This window comes from Vidua chalybeata, chromosome 17 (genome assembly GCF_026979565.1).
Source record: "Vidua chalybeata isolate OUT-0048 chromosome 17, bVidCha1 merged haplotype, whole genome shotgun sequence".
Lineage (NCBI taxonomy): Eukaryota > Metazoa > Chordata > Aves > Passeriformes > Viduidae > Vidua > Vidua chalybeata.
Window position 1 is genome coordinate 3,700,460 of NC_071546.1, and position 25,398 is coordinate 3,725,857.

Below are 25,398 nucleotides of genomic sequence, written 5' to 3' on the forward strand. Positions count from 1 at the left end.
GGGGCTCTGGGGACATCGCTGGGCCTGGAGCAGAGCCTGGGGCTGCTCTGAGCTCTGCACACAGGGACAGACTGGGACAGACAGACAGGGACAGACAGGGACAGACTGGGACAGACAGGGACAGACAGGGACAGACTGGGACAGACAGGGACAGACAGACTGGGACAGACTGGGACAGACTGGGACAGACAGTGACAGACAGACAGGGACAGACAGGGACAGACTGGGACAGACAGGGACAGACAGGGACAGACAGGGACAGACAGGGACAGACAGACAGGGACAGACTGGGACAGACTGGGACAGACAGACTGGGACAGACAGGGACAGACAGTGACAGACAGGGACAGACAGGGACAGACAGGGACAGACTGGGACAGACTGGGACAGACAGACAGGGACAGACAGGGACAGACTGGGACAGACAGGGACAGACTGGGACAGACAGACAGGGACAGACAGGGACAGACAGGGACAGACAGGGACAGGGACAGACAGGGACAGACTGGGACAGACTGGGACAGACTGGGACAGACAGACAGGGACAGACTGGGACAGACAGGGACAGACTGGGACAGACAGACAGGGACAGACTGGGACAGACTGGGACAGACTGAGACAGACAGACTGGGACAGACTGGGACAGACAGACAGGGACAGACTGGGACAGACAGAGACAGACAGACAGGGACAGACAGGGACAGACAGTGACAGACTGGGACACAGGGACAGCCAGGGGCAGCCAGGGACAGCCAGGGCTCAGGGCCCCTCTCACTGGGGCTCCTCTCCAGGCTGAGCAGCCCCAGCTCCCTCAGCCTTTCCTGGGCACCGAGATGCTCCAGGCCCTTGCCCAGCTGCAGGAGCTCCTGTCCCTGCTGTGCTGAGGAGCCAGAGCTGGACACAGCACCCAGAGGTGTCCCCAGGGCTGGATCACCTCCCTTGATGTGCTGTCAAGAGCTCAAGAGGTTTAGGACAATTTGGTCCTTCCAGTAGTGCTCTCAAAGCCACTGTTTAATCAACTTTAGAAGCTCCTTCTGCCAGATCAACAAGCAGAGCCGGGAATATTTTAATTTTCTAAAATATTTGTTGTTGAGGAACATGATTCTGAAGGAATACTGAGAATTTCTCTTGCAGGTTGCACAGACATTAAAAGAACCCCCAGTTACAAATGAGAGAAAATATATCGTAAAGAAGAATGCTTTTTTCTGCTGCTCAGCATAATTGAACAGCCCCATGCCTGTGTAGAGGAAGCCTCTCTTTTACTCACTATTTTGATTACCTTATTTATTTTTATAGAGATAATTTATGTTTTGTCAGGATCTAGCTTCTGTGTTACTCTGAGTCTCCTCCACTTAATCCATTTGAGGATAACAGCAAAGCACACAGAGGAAGAGATAATAAAAATAAATGCATGTACATGTTAGTATAACAAACAGTTAAAATAAATATTTTATTGATGCATAATGAAATAAATTTGTAAAATTGGATTTTTTACTTTTGTTTGGCAAAAAAACAGTGGTTTACCTGCTTTCTAATCTCACTTTCATTAGCATATTTAATTAAGCTGTTGTATTTAATCATCAAAATGCTCAGTAATGTACATTTTGTTCCCAGCCATGGAATGCCACTGCTATGTGTATCCATGATAGATACTTTTAATAAAAGCAGTAATTACCCTTTATTGTTCTTTTAAATTGTTATTTTTTAAGTGTGTTAGGGCACAACAGGTTTGGGGTATAAAAGAAAGCAAGCTCTCATTTTGCCATTTCATAATATAATGGAAAAAAAAATCCTTTAAATAGATGCTAATAAACCTTTTCTAAAAAGCAATGCTTAATTATCTTGAAGTTGTTTACAAGTGGAGCTTTGGCAGCTCAGCTCTGGCTGTAGCAGTGCTGGGAAGGCTGTGCTGGCAGCTCAGGTCCTGCTCTCCACAGCCTCTGCTTTCCCCGTGCCCTTGGCCAGCCCCTGGATTTGGTCTGGGAGTGTGACAGGCACATTTTGTAACAAATGGAGGGGTCCAGACAGATCTGGGATCCATTTATGGGCATTGGGCTTGTTTTAAACTTGTTTGGTTTGGTTCTGTTTAGCAAAGTAGAAGCCTGAGATTAGAGGATGTTTTATGGGATTTGTAATGTATCAAATATTTTCCTTTTTTATATGTATTTTCAAATCTTGGGTGTCTTTCAGTGCAGAGCCCTAAGTAAAATTTGCAACTGAAACAAAACCAGATTAATAAAAAAAATGAAGAGGTTTTGCAGTTAACTGAATTAAAATGATAATGTTAGTTGTGGAAAGAGTTTGGTCCCTGGCTTACCTAGCCACATACTCCATTATCTAACTTATTTCCTTTTTCTTTTATAATAGTGTGGCAGCATTCCTCCTTTATTGCTCAGAGAATGCCCTAAAATAGCCTGGTTTAGTTTATCAGCTGTAATGACACCTATTTCTTTGTACCTGGTTTGGGCTGTAGTGATTGAAGGCTTCAGAAACAGTTTGTTTGTTCTCTGGTGATTTCATTGTGTCAGTCTCACTCCTTTCTTCTCTTTTCTCTGTTGCAAGTCTTTCAGAACACCCCTTTCTGTATAATTGCCTACTTTCAGCTCTGCCTGCACTGCCTTTGGACCAGTGATGATATCTGAAGTGGTTTAAGAGGAAGAGAATTTAGACCCAAATATTAGGGAGATGTTCTTTCCTCAGAGAGGGCAAAGCCAAAACACTTTCACAGCACTGCAAGACTGGTGAGCTCTGTTTTATCAGTGTTTTCATCTGTCATGTCTGAAAAGGTATTTATCCTACATTTTGGCTCAGAGGCTTTGAAATGTGATGGGCAGCAGCTGAGGGCTGCGAGGCTCAGCAGAGGAGCTGTCACAGGAGCACACGTTGCACTCGAGGGATGGACAGAGTTGTCCAAGATTCTGTGCTGGGACAAGGCTGTGGAAGGTGTTTGTGGCAGGATTTCTTTGATGAGATGAGCAGCACACACTGTGGAGGGGCTGAGTTTACCCTGAGCCACCACACACCTGTGAATTTTGCACTTAAGGTAAACTTCTGGATTATTTTTGCTCTCTCTGCTTTGCTGCATTTTTTGATAGTAGGCGTGTTTCCCTAGACTTGTTTCATCCTGTGGAAATTAAGGGAGGAAGATGAGGGATAGGGAATAAAGGGGAGACAAAGAAGGCTTCAGCTTTTATCTAACACCCTGAATAAAATCATTGTTGGGCACATTTCAGTTTGGTTTTCCATCCACAGACCAAGAACAGTGTCTTTGAAAAACACAAAAGAAACCTTTTAACTGCTGCTTCCAGGCCAGACTGGGTGGGGCTTGCAGCACCCTGCTCCACAGGAAGGTGTTCCTGCTCATGGCAGGGGTGTTGCAATGGGATTATCCTCAAAGTCCCTGCCAAGCCAAGCCTTTCAGAGATTCTGTGATTATGAATTTTGTGGGTTTTGCTTGAAAAATGGCCACTGTTTCAATTTGTTGTGGGAGTGAAATATTCTGTGCACTTCTCCACCACTCTGTGATGCTACTAAATTTATATTTTGTAAATAAAAATGAATTTGAAATTTTTCCTGGGCTACAGAGGGAGGCTGTACCGTGCTTGTAGTTGGGAGAACACATGTTTTGCTGGCGTTACCAGCTACCAGTGCACCCAATTTTCTCCTTATGTCCTCCCAGTCTGCCTAGAGGAAAGGCTGGGGACCTTACTGGGGTGCCCAGATTCTGGGTGGCCTGTGCTGCTTGGGGTGATGACCTCAGTGTGGGTGTGCAGAGGGGAAGACAGGATTCATAGTTAAACCTGTTTCCTCTCTTTCTGTATCTGAAAGTATCAATTCAGGATTCACACAAAGCTGCTGCTCATGCCATGCTCTTTTTTCTTCCCTTTGTGCGTTCTCAGTCGCTGTAACCTGCTGCTGGGAAACAGAATTTAATCAGTGCACTGCTAATAAACTCTGCCTGCTGCTTTCCACAGGGTCAGGGGACACAGGCACAGGGCCCCAGATGAGGAGGGACATCTCCACTCGCTGTTGTGTCTTTACTGACAGCAGCAATTTCTTGCAATTAGGCTCCTGCAGCAGGTACTTAACCTTGGGGCAGCAGCTGATTGTCTGTGTTTAACTTCATTCTTCGACTTGAGCTCTGTGTTCAAACCCCAGTGTCCCTCCATGGCTTCCCTCCCTCTCTGTTCTTCCCCTGCTGGAGGGTTACAGAGCTCTGACAATTGTTATTGATAATCTAAACCACCCTTTTCTCTTCTATGCCTCACCTTGAGAGAGAGGATGGCCGAGAACAAAATGAGCTCTGTGACACTCAATAAGGAATGAACAAAACTGGCCTTAAAAGTCAGCTTTTCTGTGAAATTCTGATGGCAGGAAAAGCAGTCTCTGGACATTGTTTGCTCAACAATGGACTGAGAACACAGATTCCATTGAAGGATCACTGGAGAGTTTGTTTCATTCAGGCCACTAGAATCATCAAATCATTTAGGTTGGAAAGCCCTTTAAGATCGAGTCCAAGTGTTGGCCCAGCACTGCCAAGCCCCCTATTAAACCAGGTCCCCAGGTGCTCTACACTTACATGTGTTTTAAATCCCTCCAGTGGCTGTGACTCTGAAAGTTCCCTGGGCAGCCTGTTCCAACATCTGACCATCCTTTCTGTGAAGAATTTTTCCTCATATCCAATCTTAACATCCTCTGGCACAGCTCGGGGCCGTTCCCTCTCCTCCTGTCCCTGTTCCCCGGAGCAGAGCCCGACCCCCCCGGCTGTCCCCTCCTGTCAGGAGCTGTGCAGAGCCACAGGGTCCCTCCTGAGCCTCCCTTTCTCCAGGCTGAGCCCCTTTCCCAGCTCCCTCAGTCACTCCTCATAGGACTCGAGCTCCAGACCCCTCCAGACTCTCAGATCCCAAGGATTCCAGGACGGTTCCTGGCTGCTGAGTGTTTGCTGCAGCCCACCAGAGTAATGAAAGGTAGCAAAGCATCAGTGGGTGATGAGGTATTAAAAAACACTGTTCAGTCCTTGACTTTGATGTGAACGTTCAAAATGTAATTAATGGTTCAACCAGGCTGAAATAAGAATACAGCGTTTGCACAGTGAAATCCCAGAAACTGCAATTTTCCTTGCGTGGGTTCAAGACTCGTTTCAGATCTGTGGCAGCTGTTTCGTTGTCTAAGCTTCTTAAAAATTTCCTTTTTTTTTTTTTTCCTCCAAGCTCTTAGGACACATAGAAAATGTTACTTCAGGGTATGCAGTGTACACCAATATCTGATATCTTAGGTATTCAAATTGGGCTGGTCTGTTTCTATCTTGCTTTGGTGGGTATCTTTGTATAATTAAAGCTGAGCTATGTATTAGCAGCTTTTATTCCACTAGCCAAGTGCAAAGTTACTACTTTTCAGATTTTTTCTTGCATTATTTGGTAGCTATCATTTCAAGAATACAGAAATGAGACATTTGTCCAGTTTCATATATGAGCACTACCAGAGAATTGTACATGAATTATAAATTGTCTTTATCTTTTGAAAGAAAACGTGACAAAGGTGATGTTTGGCAGGTCCCAGGAACAGGTGCTAGAGACCTTTTGAGACTGAATACCCACAGAGCTATCAGGCAGAAGGAATTATACAGAGAGGACAGCAGGACCACTGCCCTTTAAAAACAACAATACAAAATCTCATCCTGGAAAAGGAGGTTTCAATGGCTTCTGCTGTGGAGGAAATCAGTGTGGCAACAGGAAAACATTTTCAAAATTATATAGTCTCAGTATTCAGAAAAAAAGGAGATTGAAACCAAGAGAAGAAAACTGGAGAGAATATAAAGCTTTCTAGGGCTAGCTTCTATTTGTTGATTTAATTCCAGTTCGGTTTCTCCCTCTCTGAAACTAAAATTTAAGTCTTTTTTACTTATTTATTCTCCCTCTACTTAAAGATCTAGAGGGCCACCAGATGTCTATCTCTACACTCGCAGCCTGGGATGCCTCAGGACATGGGTATTTGAGACCTGGTTTAGGAAGGTCAGCCTGAGAACAGATGGTTCTTGGGTAAAATGTGGTGTGGTGGGGGCTGCACCATGGATTTTACCTTCCTGGTTTGTAACCAAACTCATCTGTGGTTCACGGGCTGGTTACTCAATCCAGAGTCTGCTTCAAACTGTGTGTGTGATGGAGCTTACAGCATTTACAGCAAAGTTTTGAGCAGAATTAGAAGCTGGTTGCAAGAATCTTCTAACATTTAGAGTTTGGAGTAGGAAAGGAAAGGACAAATGTGGACAGGATGAGAAAGGAAGCCAAAAACTGCAGGAAATCTTCCCAATGCAGCTTTGGGCAGATGACTTGGTGAGGTGGTGATCAGATTGTTCTTTACTCTCAGGTACAGTCAGAACACCTGACATTCATTAACCAAACACCCTCTAATTACTGATTCACTCCACAACATGACTGATTTGAGGCAAATAATTGTAATTAAAAAAAAATAAAACAGAGGCGGTATAACATTAACATGGTGGTGAAGTGCCATTTTCAGCTGCATTATTGCATTTCTGTGATTTTTTTTTGCCTCATCTCAGCCACGTTCTGAGTTGGGCTCTGCAGGTGAGTGCTTGGTGTAATTGGAGGGCAAATACCTGCACTTGCTTTTGCTTTTCTTGCCTTTGGATGCATCTTGGAATGAGGCTTGGGATTACCTTTGCTGTTTCAGAAGCTGAATATTTTCAGAAAACCATTCTTTTGTTGACCTAATTTATCTGTACAATTCATCTGCAGAAAAATATATTTCAGGGATTTATAGAAAATGAAGGCTTAGCACCTCATGCTAAGTATATATGTGTACATTCATGCATAAAAATTTCCTAATTTCTAAATTAATCTTTTTTTGTTTGACACACAGAGTTAAGGACTCACTTTTAAGAGGTGTTTTCTGGATGCTGAGGGATTGATGTGATTTATAGGGAAACCGAAAACATTTGCTAGCTTTAGACCCCTGGTCTTTTAATATCCATCCCATTTCCAAAGTGTCTGCACATGTGAATATCTATAAAAAGATGCAAATACTTTCCCATTGCCAGTCCTTAGGGGATTTTTAGCAGTAATACAGAATGTGCAGGTTGTTAAAATGTATTTTCTGCTTATGCATGAGTAGATTGAAGTCAGGATGGCTGGTGCGTGAGTTACTTTCAAGAATCACTAGAAGGGTTTTTTACACTTTAATTATCTCTCAAAGAGGTGTGACTGGTATTCGGGAATCCTTCCAACTTTTTTGTTCCCATGAAAACTTTTTTTTCATAGGTTGAAGTCGTGAGAGACTATAAGAAGAGGGAAGAACTCTGAATTGTTCTATAAATTAAGAAACTTTATGTGAAATTATGTGTTTTCTGATTACCTTGTTCAGATAGATATTGAGCAAAAGAGCAAATGCAAGTTGAAGAAATGTCAGATAAACAAACTCTGACATCTGTAGAATTTTTATGATCTGACTTATCTCAAACACTGATTTTACTCAGTCATTCTTCATTCTTTATATCTACATGTCTAGTGGCACATGCATTTATATTTTATATAAAGGGCACAGTGTAGTCAGAGCATTTGAGTTAGGCTGTTAAAAATAAATTAAGGAACAGCAGGTGAAAATGATTCCTCCACATGAATATTCAAAGTTTACCTCAGCCAGATACTGTAGAAAGAATAATAAAGAGCAAAGAAACTTTAATGGGACCAAGGCGTGGAGATGATCTGAAAGTTTTATTGGCACCAGCTTGAGATGACTCCAAAAACACACTCAGGAGTGGCAGGATCTGCCTGTACACCCCATTGCCAGGACATGCAGGAGTTCAGCAGATGAGGGGACACTGGCATGTTGGAAATCCAGCAGCTGATCCCTCAGTCTTGATTCTTTCACTCCGTGGCTTCAGCGTGAGCAGAGTGGGTTTGGAGGTGGCAGGAGGGTGTAGGGGCCATGGAGCTGAATTCAAAGCTGAGAGACCTGAATTCATTCCTTCCCCAGGGGCCATTTCCTGTGTGTTTGCATCACTTAGAGCTGGACTCACCAAGGTCATTAAGCACTGTCAAGTAGGCCATCAGCTACTATTATTTTTAATTTTTTTTTCTTTGTAAGACTGAAGAAAGCACAACTTCCCCACCCCTTACCTGATGGAATCCTATGGGAATAAATCACATGGGATGCCATTTTCTTCATGGTGGAAAAAGCCCATTCTTTATTCACAAAACTCCTTTTTATACAGTTTTACAGACCTTGTGTGACTCCAGTTGGTCAGTAGCTTTCTTGCCAATTACTTTATTGGCTAGTAACAAGTTGTTTTTCTGTATTGATTGGTCACTCAAACTCTCAGTGTGTATGTGCAGGAAAAGTTGTTTAGACAGTTTACATTTTTCTAACTGTAAAACTAGTTAATACAGGTGAATGTTGTTTTTTTACCCAGGAATAGATTGTTATATTAATGAACTGCTCACACCAGGATTGCTTTCACATGGGAACTTGCAAAATGTTAGCTTTGACAAGGCCAGCCACTGATTCCAGGAGAGCAGGCTTGATTTTATGAAGCCCTTCTTTATGATTTTTCTGCCTTACTGCAACAGAATCCTGTTGCCACTGTTGAACTCAGTGAGATTTCACAGGAATCAGGAGCACGACCACTGTTCAGGGCCTCATGACAGGAGATTTCCATGTGAAACTCGGGAGCCAGAATGCAGCTGTGGATCCAGTGTTCATTTCCCAACCACTTTATACATTGTACAGACAAGAACATCCAGAACTGTGGAGTGCTGGGACACTCCACACACGGAAGGAAGCACGTTAATGAATGGCTGCCTTGATTAAAGATCAAATTGTGTTTCTATTTCTCCTCCTGCTCCCCAGACCCCGTGCACGGGCCGCAGAACGTGGAGGTGGTGGACATCCGCTCGCGGCAGCTGACGCTGCAGTGGGAGCCCTTCGGCTACGCCGTGACGCGCTGCCACAGCTACAACCTCACCGTGCACTACCAGTACGTCTTCAACCAGCAGAAGTTCGAGGCAGAGGAGCTCATCCAGACTTCTTCCCACTACACCCTGCGGGGGCTCCGGCCCTTCATGACCATCAGGCTGAGGCTGGCTCTCTCCAACCCCGAGGGCAAAATGGAAAGCGAGGAGCTGGTGGTGCAGACTGAGGAGGATGGTGAGTTGGGGTTGGTTGGTTGGGTTTTGAGGGAAGACTCGTGTTCAAGTCATAAATAACAGCATAATCTTCTGTCCCACAAGAGTGGTGCAGCTTCTCTGGACAGTGTGTCTGTTTTGAGTGTAAAACTTGTAGCTTTAAATGATTTCCATTTCACAGCTGTGTTCTTGAAAGGGCAAAGGTCCCTGAAGTGCTCGGGCCATGACACACCAGTCTGAGAAGCTGTTAAAGAGCTGTATGTTTAATTCTTGGTGTTCTGAACCACCTAGCAGCTTCCTTTGTCATATGGGCAAGTGCAATCCTGGTATTTATTGATTTTTCTTGTGCCTTCACACAAAAGAAGGCATTCCAAAAAAATGTATAGTTCCTTCTTTTCCAGGGTGTAGCTTTTCTTAAAGGTGATCTTCTGGACATCACATTTTATAGAGATCTCAGAAGCAAAATTAATTGTGGGTATAAAAGAATGGCTGTGGATATAAAAGAACAGTTTTCTAGAGGAATTGATGGAAAGCTTCAAAGTGTTATTATCCCACCTGAGCTATTTCAGACCAAGGACTAAATTCCTCTGCCTGGGCTGTAGAAGTTGCTGTCCTAAGTTTCTCTCAGCTGAAAGTGGCTCTTCCAGCCCCATATATCACATGGGGAGACACAAAAGGATGGCAGATATTTCAGAAAAATGAGCAGGGTTTTTATCAGCCAGGCTTGGGAGTGCATTTAGTTGGTTATCTCCCACGACATTAACATTTTGCTGCAGTAGGTGGATTTTTTTGACCTGGCCTTGTAGCTGTAATGAAATATAAATCTTGCTTTGTTACTTTACTAAGCAAATCAATCTTTCCTATTGATAAAGGTGTGCAGCCCCTTAGCATCTCCATGCCAAGGTGCAGTCTGGCTGTTTAGGTGGAGAGTTCTGCTCTTGTGTGGGTGGAGAAGGACAAATTAAATTCCCTGCTGCTGCTCTGCTGTGTTGGAATAAAATCATACTAAAATTAGCATCATATTTTCATGGATTCTGATTTTATTTGTCATTTAGTGGTTACATTAGGGTATTGTTATTTGAACCAAAAGTTGAAAAATAAGCCTTTCACATTGATAGTAGCTTGGTAATGGTAGTGCCTTGAGGGATTTTAATTTTTAATTTTATTTATTTATTTTTAACACTCTGCTTCCTGTCTGATGGCCTTTTGGTGTCTCATGTGTGTGCAGCTGGAGCTGGTGAAGTTTTTAATACACTTTGTTGGGCTTTTTCCCCCCCTGCAGTTCCTGGACCCGTTCCTTTGGAATCTATCCAAGGAGGACCTTTTGAAGAGAAGATCTATGTTCAGTGGAAGCCTCCAAATGAGACAAATGGCATCATTACACTCTATGAGGTGAGAAGAACAGATTGTTGTCAAGGAATACATGCCACAGGGCCCTTTTCATGTGTGTTTAAGCCAGTCCTGAGCTCCGAGACATCACAGCAGGTGCTAAAAGAAGATTGATTAAAATAGATAAGAACCTTCAAGATAGTCTGTTGCTACCACTGAAAAAAATTCTCAGTTCAAAAAAGAGAAAGATTTCTTTCCAATATTTGTGGCAAATTGAGAGCCACACATTTCCCCATGTCTCAGGTGCCCTGTTTCCTTCTGCAGTAGCTCCAAGGTCTGTTTTCTTTCTCTTTTATTTCTTCTTGAGGTAAAACACTGCGAGGTTTTATACCTGCACCCCGTAACTGATTCCTCTTTGCCTTCCACCAAGTCACAGCACTTCCTGACAATATCAGCAGAAAGCTGATAATCAACTCTTACCTCTTTTTGAATGTTTCAGTGATAATATTTGTCCATCCCAACAATTTCTGTGATGACAAACAAAGTAGAGCAGGTTATGGGATGATCACTGACCATCCTATGCTGGAAGAGAAATAAGCAATTAAATGTGATTATAGAGTTTATCAGAGGTGGTGTTTCTTGTGAAGGTAAGAAAGTGCTACTGCTGTCATGTGCTCTTGGTGAAACTCTCCCTAATGTCAAGTACACCCAAATTTATGGAACAGGAATGTAAGAGGAGGGACTCTTTAGGGGATCATGTGAAATGAAATACAGTCCTACAAGAGAAGGTAAAGGCACTTGGATTAAATAGCAGAAAGTGATGCACCAATACTGGCTGAGCCCAGTTTATGGGCTCAGTATTTACCTCTGTAAGATTAGAGAAAGTAAAAATAATTTTGTTTTTATGGTGACATAAAACCCCTCACTGTTGCTTGTGCAGCATTTTCTGACACAGAGGGGCAAGAACCAATATTTCACTCTCTCTTTTGTGCTTTTTGTACAAACTTGCTTTAGAAAAGCCACAGGTGCAAGAAGCAGCTCTGCCACCACCGATGAGGTTCTGTCCCTTTCCTCTTCCCATCCAGCCTCTCATTTGGGACAGGATGTCCTGTGACATGTCACTTCCAGATGTCCTCACTAGCACTGGCTCTCTCTGTCACAGTCAAATGGGAAAAATGAAGCAGGTCTAACATCACTGAGATCTTACACTCCAGCATGAGCAACGGATGAAACTTTTTCCTTTAACTTCACTTTTAGGTCATCATTTGGCTCACAAAAGCCAGACTGAGTTTGACACAGCAACACTGAACAGATGAACAGCATTTCCTCTTGCTAATTTAGTGTCATTTCAGCCGGGCTGAAATCCTTGACTAAGTCTGGAGTCACTGTTGGTCACTGTTGAGATTCTTATGGAAATGCTTGCAGGGTGCAAATCATCTGTTAGTGCTAAAATACAACCAAGCCTCATCATTTCGTGGTCTTTTAGGGTGTCTGTGTAAGGAATTAGGCAATAAACCTGGATGTGTTTTAAAGGAATTAATCTGAACAGAGTGTTACAAGTTCATTTTTTTCTGCCAACACAGGTGACCTATAACAGAACATATTTAAAATGACCCAAGTCAAATGATGCAAATGATGCAAAAATAACTCCTTTTAATTTTTAAAGAAGCACTTTCTTACTAAAATATTGCCTTGGGCTCAGCTTGTTGAAAGGACTTCAGCAATCTGAGTAGCTTTTCTGGCAGAGCAGCTGCATGAGACACTTTAATGCCTGCAGGGTTGTGATGCATCATGACACTGCCTTTGCCCCTGAAGTCATATCATTGCTCGAGTCTCAGAGGAGACACAAACAAATTTTTCTTTTCTGATAACGACTCTCTGCATATTTGGCAGCTGGAGACAAAGAGAAGTCAAGGTGAATTCAGACTCTTCCTCCTTTTCCTACTCCCCCTCACCTCCAAAAGGATGAACATCCAAGTGCTAGAAACACCGTGAGAACCAGAGTGCCTGGAGGTTGTCATGATGAAAATGTTGTCATGACGAAAATGTTGTCCATTCCTGTCCCTCCTTCCTTATGAAAATTCCCACAGAAGCTTTCCACTGTCCATGGAAGCTTGAGACAAGTCCATCAGCTGGAGATAAAAGTACAGGAGAGCAGTTGCTCAACCTGGAGAGGTGGCCAGGGCACTCTCTGGGTGATTAGCTTCATTTGGAACATGGGGATCCAGGCAGATGGAATCCACACAATTCCTGTACACTCTTACTGGTGTCACTGGGAATTCTGCTCCATCCTGGGAGATTCAGTGATCTTCCAGTGAATTTGCAGCTCTCTGGAAGCTCTGCAATTGTGTTGCTATTATTAGGGAGAAGAAACCACAAAGGCCTGTGAGCATTTATTAAAGAAGAAAAAAACCCTGCAAAATATTTATTAAATATTATCACTTTATGAACTTGAGTTAGTAGTGTCAGGTCCTGCATTACACCTGGAGGTAGCTGGCTAAATTCACACATAAGAATTGTGCCACTGAGAGTCTCACAAACCCCTCTGGGCACAAACCCTCCTAATAAAAACAAATAAAACCCCACCTTCTCCTCCTAAGTAAATGTTCCCTCCCCACCATCACCATCTGATTCATTGTATCTGGATATTGTATTTTCCCTCTAATTCTATTTTAAAAAAATGTTATAAGCTTCTAAAATGCTTCAAAATAACCATGCTGTCTATTCTACTTACATCCCACTTGCTTCCCTTTGGGACTGATTTTTTTCTCAGGTCCCTAATCATTCTTGCAGCTCCCTGCCAGATGTCCCTATAACCCAAATTGCTGTTGCAGTTTTCATATCCCCTGCTTGGGTGCCAACTGGGCTGGGATTCAGCAGCACAACCTTCAGCAAGTCTTTTGGCAGCCAGAAGCACTAATTTCATAATGACTGAATACTTCTTGAGAGCCTAAACACAATGGAAGGACCTTAATGAACCTTTTTGACTTCTGCAAGTCTCTTCTGATGGGTATTTTTCCTTCAAAATGCTATTGCTGCCTTTTAACAAAGCAAGAGTGTTGCATTTAAAAGTGGTTTAACCCCCTCTGTGTTCAGTTGCAGAATTAATTGTTTCACTGGGTACAGAAACAGCTGGATTTTTAAACAGAGGGACTTTTTCAGATCCCTTGTGATTGCTGTTCTAGATCCTTCTCTAATTGCAGTCTCTTTCTGGGGAGCAGAAACCTCTTGTTCAAGACAACTTGGAAAGCTCTGGGAATTGCAAATCAGTTAATCAGTGCTGGAAGGATTGGGATATGAGCTGGGTAGAAAGGGAGGATAGAAGAGATCATTCTGGGGTGCTGGGGTGATGCCTTGTGCAGGCTGCCCTAGAACAGAGACTAGATAGACCTAAAGAATAAAGTAGGGATTTATTAAAAGGCCTCAATGGATCCACCTTGGGCAGCACCAGAGCCCAGCCAGGGCTGCAGCCAAGAGGAACCAAAATGGTCCCAAAATGCACGAGCGCTCCCGGGGGCTCTCACTGGGATCAGCTCTGCTCCATTTGCACCTTGCAGTTCATTGTCCCATTCCAGCTTTAGCCCAGGCACTCCCATCCTGCTTGTTTTTCTCTCTCCAGCCCACGCTGTTTGTGCTCCTGGGCTGAGATTTGGATCATTTGTCCTTGGTGCCCAGCTGGAGCAGGAATTGTTTTGTCTCCCTGCTCTGTGCAGAGAGCCCACCATTCCTAGTAGGAAACCCAGACCCACACACTAAAGCAGCACAGAATCTGAAAAATATAAAAGCTGAAACCTGAGGCACCAGGACAGCCCAGCAAAGCTCACAGGTGTGTGGTGAGACAGGAGGTGTCAGTCTGTCTGTCCATCAGGAAAGCCAGGGAGATGCACAGCTGCTGTTGGAAGCAACAGAGGGAAAGCTTAAAGCCTCTAATAGGTCCCCAGGTGGCTTCAAGGTGTGTCGGTACCTACAGGAGACAGGCAGACCAATCTGTGCTCAGAAACCCAGCTGACAGCAGAGCTGGGCTTTGCTGGTTCCTAGGTTTGGATAAAATGCTCCACACAGATGGTTCTGCATGTGACACTCACGGAAGAGGCACTATTGCTCTGGTATTGTCCTTATTGTCTCTGGGAGCAGCCTGTGAGTGGCACAATTCAGTAATATCTCAGTAATCCTGCCCCACAGTCAGTGTCCTGGCAGACTGAAAGCACCACGACTTGTTGAAATTTTTATTTTACATTTTTTTAACCAGTCCTGAAAAGCTGTTCTGCTTGAAAATCCCTAATAATCAAATTCTGCTCATTGTCCTCACACTGTGTAGGAGTTCAGCTTCAAAACCTTTGTGTACAAAGACATGCAATAAAGATTTATTCCTTTTAATTTTTTTTTCCTAAGTGTAAAGCAAACTACTATCAAACAGACTTACACTGTCATTGGGCTGCAAGGGCAAGCAATCTAATTTAGAGGTCATGGATCAGCTTTGGCACTAAAATTCTTCTGGTTTTAGATGACATGAGATTGTTTTAGATGTATGTTTTATGCAAACTTGCATCTAAAAAATTTAAGTAAACAAAACTTTATATCTTCATTTTGCTGTTTTGGGCAGCTGAGAGCTTTCAGGTGCACTCTGTAAGTGATGCTGGCTTTTGCCTTTGTAAATACATTTTTGTGTGTATTCCATTTCTCAGAATTATCGGCTTTTAGAATATGTCACCCTTAAACAAGAAAGAAAGAGAAACCCACCTATCATTGCTGTCTGAAGTACTTGTCACAATGCTTGGGGGAAGGCATTTTTAGGGATATTGCAATCCTAACAGCATTTAAAGGGTGGATCCCAAATATTCGACTTCTTGGCTGGAAAAATGGCTCCCTGGACTGCTGAGCCGTGCCTAAAGGCAATGTTGAAACAGCAAATTGTCTTTTTAAACATTATAAGGTGCAGTCCTGTAATCTCTTATGTCTTCATCTTTATGATTGTTAAATCCCTGGTGGTTTTGGGGAAAAATAAGGATGTATTTACAGCTTCTAACTAGCTAGTTTTGTCAGTCACTGTCTCTGAAATGCTGTAAATCTCTATTTTGATGCCAGGAATAATAATACAAGGGACTTTCATACACGATTTCAGCTCTTTAATGGGATGCTTGGAGCCTAGTACATCTAATCCCAGTGGATTTGAGTTTAAATTGCACTTCAGAGGCTACAGATCCTCTTAGTTACCATGTAAAATTGCAGTCTGCCCTTCTTCATCTCGCCAGTTGCCAATATGCCATTTCTTCTCCATCACCTCACTCCCTTTTGCAATGCAGGAGAGGTTATTACACGCAAACTGCCTCTTTAGAGCGTCTTGCATGAGGTCAATATTTGTGGGATGCATTGCCTGTATTTATAAAAAGGTGGAAACAAATTTCTTCCACCCATGAACCCTGAAAGTGCATGCTTATTATAACAGAAAGCAGGATTATCTGGTGTGATAGCTTTGCAGGGATATGCATCTATTTCTATTCATAGTCCTTTTCTTTTCAGGAAACCAGATTTTTTTTTTTTAGATAAAATCTTTCCTGCTAAAAGGTGTTGCAAGAAAAAAGGTTTCCCCGGAAAAAGCTGCAAGGTTTGGGAACTCAGCTTGGCTTAGTCATTTGTTTGTTTATTTAAAGGGTTTGGGGGCTTTTTTTGGTTGTGAAAGGTGAAAAATGGCTCCCACAAGAAGGAAAGCAACAACCACAAAATCTTGCAACCAATTCATATAAAGCTCTACCGTTGAAATAGTGGAGAGATGACAATTGTCGGAAATTGCCTTCAGTGAGAAGTGGCTTTGAATGTTCCCATGAAAATCAATCATGTTACAGCCTCTCGATTGCATTCCATGGATGCAGGAGACTCCTGGGATGGAGCTTTCTCACTTAAACTCGCTGCCTTGGGCCGTGCCACACACAGCCGGGGCTGCATTTAGCTGAACGTGAGCAGAACATCCTGGAGACCCTGTCAAGGGTTCAAAATGCAGGCAGTGAGCAATTAAACATGGGTCCTGGCTTTACCACTCATCTGCAGGGACATTGTTGGGAATTATTCCCTGTTCATTTGCAGCACTAATGCTGTTTGCCTCTGACACTGGATTTATAAGATGTAATCTCTTGTTTGTCCAGAGTCCATGAAAGTTGATTACATCATGAATAAAGGGTTTATTGTATCTGTGCTGTATTGAATTAGACTTCTTTAATGATCTAAACTAGCAATGGAAGTGTGTGGCCATGTATCATCTGTTCAAGTCTGAAGCTCTGTCAGCCCTACGGAGGCTGTGTCACCCTCTCAGTGACATGTAACGAGAGCTGTTCACATCCACCCAGCTCGATTAGATCTGGAGTTTATGGCTCTTAGCACAGAAGGGCCCTGGAACAGGGCTGGGCTGGCTGAAGAGAAATTGTTTCTTTTATGCCTGCTGACTGTAGTATTTACTGAGCACTTGGTGAGCAGGTTGGTTAAACGCTGCCAGTGTTCTGGGCTCCACTTAATAAAGATTCAGGCCAGAATATGGGAAATGAACGGTGCTGATTGCACTGATTTATTATTATTTCTTGGCAAGTGAGAAGGGTGATAAATCCTTCTACTGAGGGAGCATTGCTCGCTCTCTCAGTAGCTTGGGATGCTGTGTTAGTCACAGATCCTGTGGCTCTGTTCCTAGAACAAGGCAGGGCTCAGTCAGACAGCTTTCCAGTGAAACTTGAGCATCCCAAAGTCACAGGAAATATCTTTTCCCCCACCCCACAACCAGTGGCACCCCACAGAGAGCTCCTCCCCTCCCTCCCCCCCATGCTGTTTAATCAATTTTAATAAATAAATAGGGTTTATAAGCACAGAATATGAGTATGTGCTTGAGTGACCCTCCTGCCACACCAAGGGTGTTCTGTCCCTGCAGGGAAAGCACAATTTGCCTGTTTGCAATAACACAGAGGGCAACACATGCAGCTGTTGCTCTGGTGGGACAGGATGGCTTTCCTTCCCCTCACGTTTGGAAACATCAGATGCCGTGGCAAGACTGGGGTTAGTCTGAGCTGCGTTGGTTTGAGGTGCTGTGGGGAGCTGGTAGGAGTTAGGCTGGGCTCTGTCTGCCTGGCACGTCCCGGGATGCTGGCTCTGCTTGGCTGCTCCTGCCTCCCCAGCTAAGGAGAGCAGCAGCAGGGAGGATGCTCCAGATGCAGGCAGGGGGTTTACTCAGGGATTACTCCTTGTTGGAAAGAGCCTGCTGGATTGATGCCTTAGGATTTGAGCTTTTCTATTCTCCATGTATTTGTAACGCTGCAGTTCTTTAGTGTAGAACTCTAAACTCCATGTCCAGTGTGAGCTGCTGCTTTCCCATTTTGGGCAGACACAACAATTCCTCTCCAGGCCTGGCAATCAAGGACCCCTCACTGCCTCAGGCCTGAGAGATGCAAACAAAAGTGAGCTGGGGGAGCAAACCTGGGGTCAATGCCTTCATTACCTGAAGCTGGAATTGGAAGATGAACCCCCAATATGCAAATGGACCAAACTTATAAAAGTGTGAAAACCAGTGACCTGTGGTCCATTTTTGGGTGTAGCCCCTGGGGGGCTTCATCTGCCCAAAATGTACCTGAAGGCCCTTCAATAAATATAACTGCTTTTTATTCCCTAATTTTGTCTGGCCTCTGATTTTAGGTAGTCCCAACAAAACACCAGTTTTTTATTGCTCCTGTTCCTCTCCTCCCTGTCCCAGTTACTTTAGCACAGCCTTAAACTAAGGGAATGTTTAAATGTTTTCCTAATTAGGGATGCTTTTCTGAATAAGCACCTCAAAGAGCTTTTGAACAAACTTCTTCAAATTATATAGGATTCTTAATTGTGTGTTATTCATTTGCTGTTACTTGCAAGATGTGCTTAACTTGGGAGCATTTGTTAATGATGCTTTTTAAAATCCTGTGGTTTCCAGTAACATCTTAGGAAGAAAATGAGAGGGTTTTTCTGAGAAACTCAGATGTCAGGGTTTTTCAAATGTATTACAACCTCCAGGTAAGTAGCATACTTTTGTTATAAATAGAGTGAATCAACTGTTTTAAAAAAATTGCTTGATCAAGCTTTTCAGAAATAAAACCATAATGTGGTCCCTTGAGCACAACAATTTCTTTGATTATCTTTTTATTGTTCTTTTGAAGCCAATAGACATGCAGTGATATAAATCCCATGCAAATGAGAAGATATTTGGTTACAGCAACACTTTTTTTAGGAGTTGAATTATTTTAGTGTGCATATTGCGCTTTTTCTAAGCCAAACTAAATGATAAGAACCGAAAAAAACTCCAACTTATTCTTTCTTGTAATGAAGTCCAATTTTAAAACATCCTTTTGTAGATACATCAGCATCTTGTCTTTCTGCCTTCCAATGCTTTTTTTTTCCAGAAAAAAAATACAATTTCAGTCTTTCTTTCTTCTCTATATTGTTCATTGAGGAGAACAGCTGATCCTTAATCCCATTTCCTCCATCTCATCTTTTCACGTGGCAGTGTACCTGTGCAGTTAGAATACTATAAAGCTCTTTAACAACTCCATGTTCACATCTTGCACTATTTTGTTTACCAAAATGTAGCAGTTAGCTAAGTTGAAGGCAAACTGCAGATACATGTTTGCAGTTCCTTCCTAGATTGTTGGGGTTTTTTTCCCTATTTCATCTTCAGTGATGTTTAATTTAGAAAACACATACGCCTGGATAATTCAGGTGTGGTGGTGGTTTCATCCTGTTAATGGTTGCCACTGAGGAACTTTGTAAAGGGGGAGAAGCCAGTCAAGGTGATCTTTGCATCACCTTCAGCAGTATGGATGTGTGGATGCATGGCTCCTTTTGGGAAATTCACCTTGTTGCTGTCCTTTGTGTTTGTGTCTTAGAGCCAGTCTTTGTGATCCTGCCATCCAGTGGACAGGATGGGTTTGGGTTTAGTTTTCTGTGCCCTGCTCATTTATCACTTTCTGTCACTTTGAGTCCCCCGCCTCCTTTCTCCTTCCCCTTTTTCCTGGTTGGTTACTGCCTTTCCCTGATCCTGCTCTCCCTGCTGTCCAGGTGGAATTGCTGGCACTGAAGGTGAGATGGCTTTCAGAAGAATGAAGACTTTAGCACAGGGAGAACAACTCTTCCTTTTGTTCTCAATTCACCTGCTTTGCTCTGAATTTGGGAAAAGTGACTTAGGGTGAGCTTGGATGAGGCTTGGAGCAAGCTAGCCTAGTGGAAGGTGGCAGGGGGTTGAACTGGGATGATCTTTAAGGTCCTTTCCAACCCAAACCATTCTGTGAGGCAGACACTTGACTTGGAGAATAAATGCAAATACATATCTTAAGATTCAAGTGACTGAAACGACACCATCTCACAATTGTCAGCTACAGTAAGAGCTAAGACTATTTGATCTATAAATGTGGCCAAACCTTTTTGTACACATGTGGGCCTTGCTGCTGCTGCTTTCTGCTGTGCAGCAGACCCAGCAGCTGTGTGTGATGCTGCTCACACCCCACTCTGTGCTTTGGGGGCTGTTCCTTGCCCACAGCTTTCCCTACACCCTGTGTATCATGGCCAACCACAATGAAGGGTTTTAGGCAGAGCTTTCAGCATCAAGGAATAACTGAGGAACAAGCATGGAGATTGAATAACTGCCTCAATGCTGCAGTCCTATCAAAGCAATTTCTGTAGTTGTCATTTTCTGCTATTAAGCTGAACAATGAGGCACTCCAATAAAATCATATGAAATAACAGCTCATTAAAAGCTCTCCTTAATATATAGAATGCTAATTAATGTCAGTGGGGTGCAAGCTTGAATGGCAGAATAGACTATAATGTTTAGAAAGTAGGTAAAATAAAAGAAGATATTTTATCATTAATGACCTTTTAGTAAACCTAATGAAATCCTTAATAGCCTGAATACATTACTGAGGCACTCCCAATTGCTTTGCTACCTAGTCCATTCTTCCTACTTTTCTCACAGACATTAAACTTGGCTTTGTTTATAAAAACCAAAAAGCTATAACAACCCAAGGAAATATGAAGAGGAAGAAAGAGTCTGTGCAAAAGGAGAGTAGAAGAGACTTCTCAGCCCTGCTGTCCCTGGTCCTGGTCAAGACTGGGTGCAGGACCATGTTCTGACCTGCCTTGGCTGTGCTGCCAGTGTTTGTATTCAGGTTTAATTGCCCCGTGTTTACGTGGCTCTCAGTAAATAGGCCAGGGAGCCAATGGGCCTCTTTTATTCCCGGGGTCTCCCTAGGTTAACTTCCATATTCATTCCTAATGAATAGCTGTGCTCTGGCTTTTTATACTCCTACCAGCCATGCTGTGCTTGCGCTGTGACTCAATTAAAGGATTTTATTCTGCAGGGCTTTTAGTCTTTCACGTGTTGCCAGCCTTAAATATAACTTGCAAATGCTGATTAACTCTGCCTTAACCTTATCCCAAAAGAAGTAGCACAAGAATGGAAAAAGGAAAGGCCTTTGGCTCCTCCCATTTCCTGGGTGAAAATCAGTGGGCTGGGGAAGGATGTAAGTGCAATAATTGCCCGGCTTAAAATGAGTTTTAAGATGGAAAATGTCCCCATTCATCTGATCGTAAAATACATTCTTCAGCTCTTTACTTTTCCAGCACTGAAGAAGGATCAGGATCGTTCACTAACCTGTTCACCAACTCTTCCCTGTCATTGGAAGATAACTTCCTTCAAATTACTCCCTTTGTGCCACACTTGCTGCAATTAACTTTAGTCCTCTAGCCCAAAAGGTCTGAAACTCCCTGATAAGATTGAACCTAAGTCCATCCCAGCTGCAATCTGAAGTCACCTGCAGTAATAATTGTTCCTAGGAAGCACAGGCAGCTGGGGAGTCTCAGAGGAGAAGAGCCCCTGGCTCGCTGTGTAATCGTGTTTCAATCAGCTTCTTGGAACCATGAAATGGGTTGTCCCCCTGATGTTCCTGCACTCCAGAGCACACACTCTGTGGGCAAGTTAATTCCTTGTTTGGCTCCAAGCACACAAAGAGCTTCTGGCTTCCCCTCCCATCCCTGCAAAGCAAGGAGGAAAGGAGCACAAATCACCTTGAAATCAGAATTTGAGAGCATAGCAGCATCAGCCAACTGAGTTTTGTTTTCCCAGTCACCCAGTGAGTGGTGCTTTAGGAGAAAGATGCCCAGGCTGTTGGCTGTGTGCAAGGGGGCTTGGATGAATGACAAAGCCAGCAGTGGTGATGACCAGGTGGTGATCAAAGGAGCTGCAGTCTGACAGGGAAAAGAACCCAGCCAGTGTCTTGTAAATGTGGTGTCCTCTTGGGTAGAGCTCCTCTCCCCTCTCTTCTGGAGCTGGAAAAAAGAAGATGCTGTGAAGAACAGTCCTGAGGCAATGAAGGATATTCTTTTTCAGATCCCTGCAAGGAAGGTCTGGTCATGTCTTGACAGAATTTAATTCCCATTTCTAACTCCCACATTTCAGGAATATTTTGGTCATTCAACATTAGTGAAACTTCATTCAAAAGAAATCAAAAATCAGCTCACTAGTGAAAATTCCAAGAACCCTTTCTTACACTTGACTCTTGTCCCTGGAAGATTTAATGTCTGACAGTTTTGTATTTTGTGTTGAAATGTTCCCAGTTCAGGGTCACTCTGAATTTCAGGTCTGAAACCCTTCTGCTGATGGAAATGATTCATTAAGCCCTGAGCTTTCAGGGCCAACTGTACAGTTCACAGGAAGGAATCAAGAAAAGAAGGCTATTGCTGTCATCCTTAAAATGCTTCCACAAGGCCCATATCTTGGAGAGAGGACACAAGCTAAAAAATATCTAATAATCAAATATAACAAAACAACTTCCCCCTGCTGAAATAGCAAAACACGCTTCTATCCAGATTTGTCTTATTTAGAATGAGTGATTTTCCCTGAGGCTCACACCTTGGTGCTTTTCAAGGGACAGGAATGTCATTCCTCAAATTGCAGGGCGAGCTCAAGGTTTTCCTGCTCCATGAGCCCCTGCCCAGAACAGGTCCCATGTGAATGTGATGGTCCAGCTCTTCCCATGGCAGCAGAGCACTGGGAAGTGATGGGGTTTATTTGTTTATTTTCTTTTGCACAGAGCACAAGGGCCTTGTAGCTGCCCAATCATTATTAGTTTGTCTACTGGAGACAAGAAATCCAAACACAAGTCATGCATACAGAACTCTTGCATGCTACTGTCTAGAATATTTTTCTTTTTAGTACTTGATAAGTTCCTTTTTCCACTGAGCTGAAAGGTTTTTCTGAGCTTTTTGACTTTGTCTCTGTGACAGTGTTGAACTTGCACTAAATTTAAAGAGGAAAAAAATGCATATACAGCATTATTAATTTGCCATTTTCTTATTTAGGCCACAGACAAATTAGAAATTATTCAGGTTATCCAGACAAAAGCTACATCCTCACCAATCCGACATCCTTATTACAAGTGAACTTTGTGAACTCATCCATGTTGCTGCTGAGCAATCACTGCTGCTGGGTGGATGCAGTCCTTTCCTTCACACTCTAATCTTTCTGTCTCATTATATTTTATAAAATCTGTCTTGCAATGCCCCTCACTCCAGAAACATTCTTTCTTCTTTCCAAACCTCTCTCTAGCAGAGAACAGGTTTCCAGCTAGATAAACCCAGGGCTCCAGCTTTCAGAGGAGATGCCAGCAGGAGACAAGTCTGTGCTGGAGTGACACTGAGGTTGTAGCAACCTTGGCTTGGGCAGGAGTAACGAGACACAGCCCTGGGCTATAAACTGCAGAGACCTGGGAACAGGGGAATTCCTTCTGCTTTGCCTGAGGCAAAGGTCTGCCATGCTGCCAGCTGAGTTTCTTAGACTCTCCTTTTCCTCTGTCATGGTAATAAGTACCAAGAAAGCTGCTTGTAAAAGACTTTTGAGGAAAGCCTTTGTTACCTGCTACTGGTTTAAGTTGTGTAATCTGGCAGCAGAGGGACATCTATTTCTGGCTGCTTTGCTGACACGTTTAGATAAAGACTGGACTTTGCAGGACTTTGGAGCAGCCTTTCTGGACCAGGAGAAATTCCCTGCAGCTACCGTGGTTTGCTAGGAGTTGTCAAGGGAAGGATGACAATCAATGAGCTGCAGTTCTGCCTGCTGCACGGAGATCTTGGTGTTTGCCTTTACCCTGAGCTCCTCAGTGGTGTGAGACAAAACCGATGTCCGTGTATCAGGCATTTCTAATAGGGAAACATGGTAGCAGTGGCTCTTTTCTTTCCCAGCAATCTGATGAAGAGGAAGCCCTAGAGAAGCATTCATGCCCAGGAAGAATCAAGATGTGCAGTTTACCCACTGCTTTTTCACGTCATTACATAATTGTTTTAGCAGCTTCCCTCCTCATGGGCTCCACGCACATCTCAGTGACCAAGTTATTTGCTGGGATTTAACACAGTGCTGTCTAAACAGGGTATGTGTGAACATAATCCTTAATGATGTGCTGGGGGCACACACTGCTCGTGGAAGTCTTGGCTGTGACTAATCAGTTAAGCATAAGATAAACCTAGCAGAGTTTTGATAGATGATTTGAAACCTGCTGAGGCAGGTTTGTGTGCAATTCCACATTGATGTTTCAGTGTTTCAGAAAGCACAGAAAGAAAATAACTCTCCAACTGATGCTGTGCACAATAGTGGGTTTTTCAGGAGTGGTAGCATCTGCTTTTTGGAGAAAGCCACCTTTTTGTACCAATAGTAGCATTTATTGTACAGACCTAGACAGCAGTGATTTGACACTCCTGCCAGTCTGTGTGCAGGTGGGTAAGAGATTGTGGTTTGAGTTTGCTGATCTCTGTGTTACTGTGCTGAACAGGCTGAGTCCTGGATGAGACTGGCAGAATTGCCATCTGCTCAGGAGATCTCAGAGTCCTCACCAGTCTACTACAGGTCTTTTCTGAACGTATAAGCTGTGTCAGTGTAGATGAGAAAACTGACAGCAGCTCTCAGGGAGTGAAGTGCTCCTGCTGGATGGCACTGATCCCTTTAGGATCCCTGCCTGCTGTGAGCCTTCCCAGCAAAATGCAGCCGTGCTGCCCCCGAGCACCCAAGTGCTGGCACCACGTGCAGTGCTCGTCTCTTACCCTCTCCCCAGGGGAACGGAGGGAAATCAAATAACAGCAAAAGCAGTGGACAGCTTTCATGCTCCATAGTAACTGTTGGAAGAGGTGGTGTTTCAGAAGATAGAGATGAATTTTATTTTTCATTTACTTGCCTTCAGAAGATGTGGTGGCTCCTACTGATGATGTTTCTGAGTCTTCATACTGATAAAGGATAATTAATAATTTATGGAAGGACCACTTTGCATCCTGTTCTCACTTAAAGGGATGCAGGATTTGGGCTGAACACTCTGTGACATGGCTTGTGCAGCTTTTGCCAAAATGACAGTCTCTAAATTTACTGTTTATAAATATTTCTGCATATAAATTAGTGATTATAAATATTGCCTGCAGCTGAAAACAATCTGGTACAACCCATTCAGCCTTGTCTGCCCCTCAGAGAGCCATTTTTTGCTGAGGAAGGTAACAGATGAGATGAAAGAGCTCTTCTCTGAGGTGACACTTGTTTTTCCTATGTGCCATTGCAGGCAGATATGTCTCTGGATATAAATGTAGAGGAAGATATGTTGCCTTCTGTTCAGCAGCTTTTCCTTTTCATGCCCAAGTCCCTAGAGGGAAATATGCTTTAGTGGATTGGGGCTCTTGCTAAGCATCAATGCAGTTTTGTGATATTAAATTAAAATTAATGTCACTGCCAAGAACCTGCAGTGTTCAGGAGCCAATGTCACAGCTTTGAGGCGGGGACAAGAGATGACCACAGAAGAGATGATGGGTTCCTGCCTTCTTTTCAAAATTTGGAAGCTAAAGTGATGGCTAGATAAGTTTTGTAGCTCAATTAGCCAAATCTCTTTGCAGATACCTA

At 43.3% G+C, this 25,398-nt stretch overlaps 1 protein-coding gene across 1 annotated transcript in view; it reads left to right on the forward strand.

The window, feature by feature from the left end:
• Positions 1-25,398, forward strand: part of PTPRT (protein tyrosine phosphatase receptor type T) — a 442,398-nt gene that overhangs the window by 278,449 nt on the left and 138,551 nt on the right. Inside the window, exons 8-9 of the mRNA XM_053958427.1 lie at positions 8,869-9,165; positions 10,426-10,535. Coding sequence (XP_053814402.1) covers positions 8,869-9,165; positions 10,426-10,535 — 407 coding nt within the window. The remainder of the gene's footprint in view (positions 1-8,868; positions 9,166-10,425; positions 10,536-25,398) is intronic.